The 9,504-nt window shown below is 42.7% G+C and overlaps 1 protein-coding gene across 1 annotated transcript; it reads left to right on the forward strand.

The window, feature by feature from the left end:
• The first annotated feature begins 6,132 nt into the window (after positions 1–6,132).
• amz2 (archaelysin family metallopeptidase 2) lies at positions 6,133–6,936 on the forward strand. The gene is made up of 2 exons (XM_029765030.1): positions 6,133–6,487; positions 6,594–6,936. Exons 1-2 carry the CDS (start codon positions 6,353–6,355, stop codon positions 6,726–6,728), a joined length of 270 nt encoding a protein of 89 aa, XP_029620890.1. The 5' UTR covers positions 6,133–6,352; the 3' UTR covers positions 6,729–6,936.
• Positions 6,937–9,504: the final 2,568 nt, after the last annotated feature.

Here is a 9,504-nt window from a genome sequence, read left to right on the forward strand (position 1 = left end):
CCATAAAGTGAGCATGGAAGAGGTGAAAAAATTATTGTTGTTGTCTATCGACAATGACAAGCCACCGGGGTCTGACAACTTCGATGGAAAATTACTGAGGATAATAGTGGATGATATTGCCTACTAGAAAGTGTGTGCCCCCAGGCCTGGAGAGAAGTAAAAGTGAATACGCTACCTAAGAATAGCCCCCTTTACTGGCTCAAATAGCCGACCAAACAGCCTGTTACCAACCCTTAGCAAACTTTTGGAAAAAATTGTGTTTGACAAGATACAATGCTATTTTACAGTAAAAAAAATTACAACAGAATTTCAGCACGTTTATAGGGAAGGACATTCAACATGTACAGCACTTACACCAGTGACTGATGATTGGGTGAGAGAAATTGATAATAAAAAGATTGTGGGGGCTGTTTTGTTAGACTTCAGTGAAGCTTTTGACATTATCGATCATAGTCTGCTGCTGGAAAAACATGTCTTATGGCTTTACACTCCCTGCTATATTGTGGATAAAGGGTTACCTGTCTAACAGAACACAGAGGGTGTTCTTTAATGGAAGCCCCTCCAACATAATCCAGGTAGAATCAGGAATTCCCCAGGGAAGCTGTCTAGGCCCCTTACTTTTTTCAATCTTTACAAATGACATGCCAATGGCAAAAAGAGGAGGAAGAGAAGCGCTACTAAGGTACACAATAGTACCTTTTGGTAGACAGAAGGTAGAAAGGAGGACCAAGGCACTTCATATGATTAATTAAAATGCCATTATTTGTATGGCATGTTCAATAGAAACAAAGTTTAAAAAATCTGATGCGTTTCGGCTGCATGGCCTTCGTCAGGGAGTACAAAGAAATAATACAATATCCTCTTGAACAGCTTTTCCAATTAGCCCTAATTTGAAGAGGGAGTGGTTACAAAATTGATTGGACACACCTAGTAAGCAATACTATACACATTAAAAAGTGCAATAATGTAGCTATGTTATCCAAAAATTCAACTCCAAGCTAGAAGTATCAGAACGCCTAGAAAGGCAGTTCTAACCTTAAATATGACAGGGAGAAGTGTCAAGAATAAGAAAGCAATATATTCCATATTACACTAGAACACAGCAAACATGAACAACAGTCTAAACATAGCTGAGGGCAATTGAGCAAAATGTCCCCTAGATGACAGCAAATGGACACAGCACGACCCTAAAGGAAATCCATATCTTCATTTAAACCAGGGTACTTAGTGGCCTGTAGTTTGCAAATCCAAAAACGTTCCCTTTGGTTTAACTGTTTAAGACTGTCCCCTTTTCTAATTGAGGCCGGAACATGATCAATACCCATAGCTTGTAGGGAAGCAGGGTTGCCATGGTGTAAGGACTTGTAGTGCCTTGCCATGGGGTAGTCTTCATTGCCTACCTGTATGGCGTACTTGTGTTCCGCTAAGCGATCTTGAAGGCTTCTCTTTGTCCGTCCAATGTAGAACACCTTGCACATTCCAATCTATAGATGACATGAGTGGTTTTGCAGTTAATGAAATGCTTAACTTAATACTCCATTTATAAGCGATGTCCACAAAATACTTTTTCTCTGCAATATTGCTGCAATGGTTGTACTGGTTACATTTTAAAAGAGCCCTTGGGTTTGTGGTCAAGCCAAGTTTTTTGAGAGTCACCAGGAAGATAGCTGTGGACTAATTTGTCATTTAGGGTAGGACATCTCTTAAAGCTTGTGAGTAAGCTTCGAGTAAAGCCAGTGTGTCTATGTATGCGGATAACTCATCACTATACACGTCAGCTACTACAGCGACTGAAATGACTGCAACATTTAACAAAGAGCTGCAGTCAGTTTCAGAGTGGGTGACAAGGAATTGGTCAGTCCTAAATATTTCTCAAACTAAAAGCATTGTATTTGGGACAAATCATTCACTAAACCCTAAACCTCAACTAAATCTTGTAATAAATAATGTGAAAGATGACTAAACAGCTGGGAGTAACCCTGGATTGTAAACTGTCATGGTCAAAACATATTGATACAACAGTAGCGAAGATGGGGAGAAGTCTGTCCATAATAAAGTGCTGCTCTGCCTTAACAACACTATCAGCAAGGCAGGTCCTACAAGCCCTAGTTTTGTTCGCACCTGGACTACTGTTTAGTAGTGTGGTCAGGTGCCACAAAAAGTGACTTTTTGCAATTGGCTCAGAACAAGGCAGCACGGCTGGCCCTTGGATGTACACAGAGAGCTAAAATTAATAATATGAATGTCAATCTCTCCTGGCTCAAAGTGGAGGAGAGATTGACTTGTATATGAGAGGTATTGACATGTTGAATGCACGAGCTGTCTGTTTGAACTACTAGCGCACAGCTCGGACACCCATGCATACACCACAAGACACGCCACCAGAGGTCTCGTCACAGTCCCCTAGTCCAGAACAGACTATGGGAGGCGCACAGTACTACATAGAGCCATGACTACATGGAACTCTATTCCTTGACAGCAGCTAATGAGGATCCATAATAAATACAAATACTGCACCACCAGGATGGAACAAGCATGCCATGTTTTTTTATGCATACAAAGCTGTTCATTTTAGTGTATTCAACCATAACCCCTTTCAAAAGGAAACAAGCACTCATTAGTGGCCGATTAGTGGGTGCAGCCAACACACCTGAACACACTTAACAATATAGAGGAGAGAGTCTTGTTGATGCTGAGAACGGAATGTTCTCTGTACATTACTAAGGTGTTCTTTTGGTTTTATGGAACAGTTTCTTAACGTTCTCAGAACAATTTGGGAACATATCTTTAAATAGAACCATGAGGAAACGTTACGCTGAAATACTGAGATTCCCACAGAAGAATGTTGTTTCTTAATGTTCTCTGAAATTTTTGAGAGCATCCCCAATGTCAAACCAGTTGGAGAACATTACCAACATTGAACGTAAATGTAACCATGTTTAACCTTTATGAAACGTTCTGTTAAAATAATGTAAAGTTCCTTAAATGTGCTGAGAATGTTCCAAAGCCAAGCAACTATCCTGCAACATTCAGAGAAAGTTGTGGGAAGGTTGTATGCAAAATAACCATAGTACAACCAACCTCTCACCAAGCTCGGAGAAACATATGGTTCTCAGAACGTTATGTTTCAGCTGGGTTTAGTTTCTGTTGTCTGAGCCCCACATATAAGGTGTGTCTTACCTGTGCAGTCTTAGTCTCACTTGTCGCTGAGCCATACAAGGCTCTGGAAGATGTTCTACGGTACAAATATTAAACATCCTTCTCAAACCCTAACCAATGCCATTAGGAGGGAGGTACAGTGTCTAGGCCTTTAGGGCAACTTCATCCTACTCTAACTTCACCTTACGTCACACCTGTGTCCTCTCCTCACCTCCACCTGGCTGCTCCACAGATGCAGGTGATCCAGCACCCCCGTATACACTTCGCACTGCCCTTGTGTCCAGCCGCTGTGACCTGACTGATCGCTACTGTAAGTACAGCCGACAAGAGCGGAGGCTCCTGGAGGAGGGTCTCCATCCGGGGGACGGGTCCTGGTTCATCACTGTGTAATCACAGCGGTCAGACGTTTCTTGTAGTTGGCCACCAGGTTTGCACACATCTCAGGAGGGATTTTGTCCCACTCCTCTTTGCAGATCTTCTCAAAGTCATTAAGGTTTCTAGGCTGACGTTTGGCAACTCGAACCTTCAGCTCCCTCCACAGATTTTCTATGGGATTAAGGTCTGGAGACTTGCTAGGTCACTCCAGGACCTTAATGTGCTTCTTCTTGAGCCACTCCTTTGTTGCCTTGGCCGTGTGTTTTGGGTCATTGTCATGCTGGAATACCCATCCACAACCCATTTTCAATGCCCTGGCTGAGGGAAGGAGGTTCTCACCCAAGATTTGACGGTACATGGCCCCGTCCATCGTCCCTTTGAGGTGGTGAAGTTGTCCTGTCCCCTTAGCAGAAAAACACCCCCAAAGCATAATGTTTCCATCTCCATGTTTGACGGTGGAGATGATGTTCTTGGGGTCATAGGCAGCATTCCTCCCCCTCCAAACACGGCGAGTTGAGTTGATGTCAAAGAGCTCCATTTTGGTCTCATCTGACCACAACACTTTCACCAGTTGTCCTCTGAGTCATTCAGATGTTCACTGGCAGACTTCAGACGGGCATGTATATGTATTCTTGAGCAGGGGGACCTTGCGGGCGCTGCAGGATTTCAGTCCTTCACGGCGTAGTGTGTTACCAATTGTTTTCTTGGTGACTATGGTCCCAGCTGCCTTGAGATCATTGACAAAATCCTCCCGTGTAGTTCTGGGCTGATTCCTCACCGTTCTCATGATCATTGTAACTCCACGAGGTGAGATCTTGCATGGAGCCCCAGGCCGAGGGAGATTGACAGTTCTTTTGTGTTTCTTCCATTTGCGAATAATCGCACCAAATGTCACCTTCTCACCAAGCTGCTTGGCAATGGTCTTGTAGCCCATTCCAGCCTTGTGTAGGTCTACAATCTTGTCCCTGACATCCTTGGGATGCTCCTTGGTCTTGGCCATGGTGGAGAGTTTGTAATCTGATTGATTGATTGCTTCTGTGGACAGGTGTCTTTTTTACAGGTAACAAGCTGCGGTTAGGAGCACTCCCTTTAAGAGTGTGCTCCTAATCTCAGCTCGTTACCTGTATAAAAGACACCTGGGAGCCAGAAATCTTTCTGATTGAGAGGGGGTCAAATACTAATTTCCCTCATTAAAATGCAAATCAATTTATAACATTTTTGACATGCGTTTTTCTGGATATTTTTGTTGTTATTCTGTCTCTCACTGTTCAAATAAACCTACCATTAAAATGATAGACTGATCCTTTCTTTGTCAGTGGGCAAACGTACAAAATCAGCAGGGGATCAAATACTTTTTTCCCCCCACTGTATGTGGGAGAGGATATGCAAGGTTAAACATTGAGTGGTACCATTCAGCTGATTTCACCCATCTGTGGGTTATTTCACAGGTTCCTATGGGGAGGGAGAGACAGGCCAGTACTTGGAGTTGCTGAGGGACTACTGCCAGGCCTTCTTTTGGGCTGATGGTTAAGCTATTGCCTCCAGTGACCACTGCCGCCATGGTCTGTGCATTCAGGGTCAACTGCAGTTCACGCAACCTACAGATTCACATAGGTGAGAGAAACCACCTCATGGCATACCCAGGGGCATGGGCCAGGGTTCCCCTTTGGGGATGTTTCCAGGTGCTATGGCCCCCAAAGGGTCACTTTGAGTACAAAATATACAGAAATAAATTATCCTTTGTCATATCCTCACATGGTCTCTCCTATCATTGCTATGCGGATGACACTCACCTACTCTACTCCTTCCCCCCCTCATATACCCAGGTGACAAAACATGCATCTCTGTGTGCCTGGCAGACATCTCAGCTTGGATGTCAGCCCACAACCTCAACCTCGACAAAATAGAGCTGCTCTTCCTCCTAGGAAAAGCCTGCCCAGTCCAAGACCTCTCCACGACAGTTGATAAGTCCACATAGTGATGGGGAATCGAAGCTTGCTGAAGCATTGACGTTTTCCAGCCAAGTGTGCCGAAAATAGGTTCATTACTCAAGGCTTTAATCAACAGTGTACACTAGTGGCACCTGCTGGTCAAAAGAATTTAGAGTAGCCAAATTATTATAGATGACTTACCACACCCGTAGCGTGTGCGCAGCCTAGTCTTTTTGTCTTCTACCAAACCAATACCAATCCAATCAGGTGGTTGTTAGACTAAACAAAGCTTCGGACGTCATTGATCACGTGCTTCTGATAAAGTGATACAGGCATCGGAACACTGCTTCTAAGTACACTGCTTTGCGTGCCTTGGAACTCCGGCATAAGAGGTAACATCGCTAAATCCATGGTGTCCCCCTTCCAGAGTGCAAAGAAACTTGGCATGACCCTGGACAACATCCTTTAGTTCTCTGCAAACATCAAAGCAGTGAGTCGCTCTTGCTGGTTAATGCGCTACAACAGGTGTATTCAACTCTTACCTTACAAGGTCCAGAGCCTGCTCGTTTTCTTTTCTACCTGATACTAAATTGCACCCACCTGGTGTCCCAGGTCAAAATAAGTCCCTGATTAGGGGGAATATCAAAACCCTGCAGCTTATCCAGAATGCCACAGCCTGCCTGGTGTTCAACCTTCTTAAGTTCTCCCATGTCACTCCACTCCTTCAAGGTGGAGCAATTACAGATCCTGGAGCATTGACAGGTTTTTCCACTGTCAGCTTGTGGATTTGAACTGGCGACCATTCGGTTACTGGCCCAATGCTCTAACCGCTAGGTTACTTGCTGCTTCCACATTTATGCCTATTCCTACCCTATGTTTGCCTCCAGATGGTCACCCATGAGATAGGGCAAATCTTTGGGGTGAAGCAATGCCAGTGGCTGCAGTGTGTCATGCAGGGCTCCAACCACCTGGAGGAGTCAGACACCCAGCCCCTGGACCCCTGCCCGCTCTGCCTCTGCAAGGTAAGCACATCATTTGCATAAACTTTGATACACTACTATATTCTGCAGCCTGGTTGCAAGTCTATTTCCCATGGTACAGTATAATGGGGTGACTTGTTTCTCTCAGGCCTTGCTGCGATGGATGGAGGAGGGAGCAGCTAGCCATGGACACCTCACTGTCTCCCAGTCTGACTCTGAGCCCCATTGTCCCAAACCCACCATGGTCTTCCAGACCTCCAGACAGTGGCAGATTTACCTCTAGATTCTAGAATGGTCACACTGCGGAAATAGATATGACTGATGAATGTACACAAGGATGAGATGAAGATCCTAGAATGTACATTTCTATTCAAAGTACTTTACTGACTTTACACATTATTGTGATATGTTTGATTTGTCCAAAAATATCTTATGACTCTCACATTATTTAATTGTCTAGAAAACAAACAGTTAAGATTCAAAAGTAAATACAACAATGTCATGATTTGTCATTCTCCTGCACTGTAAAAATTTTCTTTAACCAAATGCTTAATCAGCGTTATTCTGCCAGTTGAGTGGATTTCAAATGGATAACACATTTGCTCAAATGCTTGAAGAGGGGATGCCCCTAAAAAGCAACTTCTCGTTTTGAAAATTGCCTATGTTTCATCGATATGAGTCAAAAACATTTATTCTAGTATCATAATTGACTACAAAGTGTAAATAAGATCATTTTGGTCAAAAAGTAAGTCTTGTCCAAAATTGAGATTTGCGAGATGATAAGAAAAAATAGTATGTCACAGAAGAAAGGGTAAGTAACAGTTTTCTGTGGATTGTGTTTATTTTAATTCTGTCCACAGCTGACAGCACCCAAGTAATTTTCAATTCAGAGTGCAGCTGCAAGTGATCTGATCATAATGCCCTATGGAGCTAGTTAGGGACCATCAGTAAATGACACAGTGTACATGGGACAATATTTTACAAGGTCAATAGCTCCAGATTTCAATGACTTAACCTCAAACCAACTAGAAATTCATATACAAATATTGAAAGCATTTAATGAGACAACAAAATATGTGCAACATGAAAATGTTGTCCCATTTACATTGTGTCATTTATTGACCGTCACTAACTATACCCAGAGATGGGCTATCCAAAGTCAAACCAATTTTGCTATGGTCGCATACCAACCAGCTGAAGCTAATTGGCTAAATCATTTAGCTAACTTTTCCCACTTGTGAACACACACAAGAGACATCCACGTCAAAACAAGTCCCACGTTTTAAATTCAGTCATGGCTGCTATCATTTCTTAATTAGCCAAATCAGGAAGAGCAGTCCCCCTTTAAAGTTTGTTCACTCAACAAACTCGAAGTGAGCTGAATTTTAAAAAAGCTTTTTGAGTAAAATGTCAAATTCATGTTTGCCTTTGGAAGGCAACACTGTATGTTGGTTCAGCTATATGCCCAAATGTTGAGCAAACTCCCAATCCTATTGCAGCTGGTTGCCTTACAATTGTACATTGATTCAACAAACTCTCCTTGAAGTGAGCTGAATTTGAACAATCTTGTTGAGTAACATTATAAATGTATGTTTGCTCAAAACCACTCAACCATGCCCATCATTATTACATTTCCCAGCATGCTCTATTGCAGGTTGAATTTCAGAATATTTTGTTTCAATACCTGTTTTTGCATGTTCATTGATTTGGTTGATTAATCTTTTGATACGCAAACATAAATAAAATTTCTAAAGTAATTCAATCTGTTAGTGGTTGGACTTTTTAGACCCATTACTGAGGTGTCTGTTCCAGTTTATATGATTTAGGTAGTCTCAATAAACAATCTTACTTATGCTGGCAGTCATTCTGAATGCAGGTTGCAGGTGATTAAAAGTTCCAGTAGTTGGCTATCCTTTGCAAGTCAGCATAATGTGAATTGCAGATGTGGCCTGTTAACATGGAGTTTCAAACCACTGTGTTAGTGTGTAATTAGGCCCTCAAAGAAAGGCCTTGTGATTAATGTATTGTCATTTTTCCTAGTGTAAAATGAAACTATGCGAATAGTGTAGAATACATTCTCAAGTTCAATTGTATCCTGAACAAAAATATAAACTCAACATGCAACGATTTCAAATGTTTTATTGAGTTACAGTTCATATAAGGAAATCAGTCAATTGAAATAAATGAATTAGGCCATAATCTATGGATTTCACATGACTGGGAATACCGATATGCATCTGTTGGTCACAGATACCAAAACAAAATTGGGTGCTTGGATCAGAAAACCAGTCAGTATCTGGTGTGATCTCCTTCGCATAGAATTGATCAGGCTGTTGATTGCGGCCTGTGGAATGTTGTCCCACTCCTCTTCAATGGCTGTGCAAAGTTATATTTGAAATTGTCTAGAACTGGAACATGCTGTCGTACACGTCGATCCAGAGCATCCCAAACCTGCTCAATGGGTGACATGTCTGGTGAGTATGCAGGCCATGGAAGAACTGGGACATTTTCAGCTTCCAGGAATTGTATACAGATCCTTGCAACATGGGGCCATGCATTATCATGCTGAAACATGAGGTGACGACGGCAGATTAATTACACGACAATGGGCCTCAGGATCCCGTCACGGTATTTCTGTGCATTCAAATTGCCATCGATAAAATGCAATTGTGTTCGTTTTCTGTAGCTTGTGCCTGCCCATACCATAACCCCACCACAATCATGGGGCACTCTGTTTACAACGTTGACATCAGCAAACTGCTCACCCACACAACGCCATAAACATGGTCTGCGCTTGTGAGGCCGGTTGGACGTACTGACAAATTCTCTAAAACAACGTTGGAGGCGGCTTATGGTGGATAAATAACATGACATTCTCTGGCAACAGCTCTGGTGGACATTCCTGCAGTCAGCATGCCAATTGCACGCTCCTTCAACTTGAGACATCTGTGGCATTGTGTTGTGTGACAAAACTGCACATTTTAGAGTGGCCATTTATTGTCCCCAAGGTGCACCTGTGTAATGATCATGATGTTTAATCAGCTTCTTGATATGCCACA

Source organism: Salmo trutta, chromosome 10 (genome assembly GCF_901001165.1).
Source record: "Salmo trutta chromosome 10, fSalTru1.1, whole genome shotgun sequence".
Taxonomy (NCBI): domain Eukaryota; kingdom Metazoa; phylum Chordata; class Actinopteri; order Salmoniformes; family Salmonidae; genus Salmo; species Salmo trutta.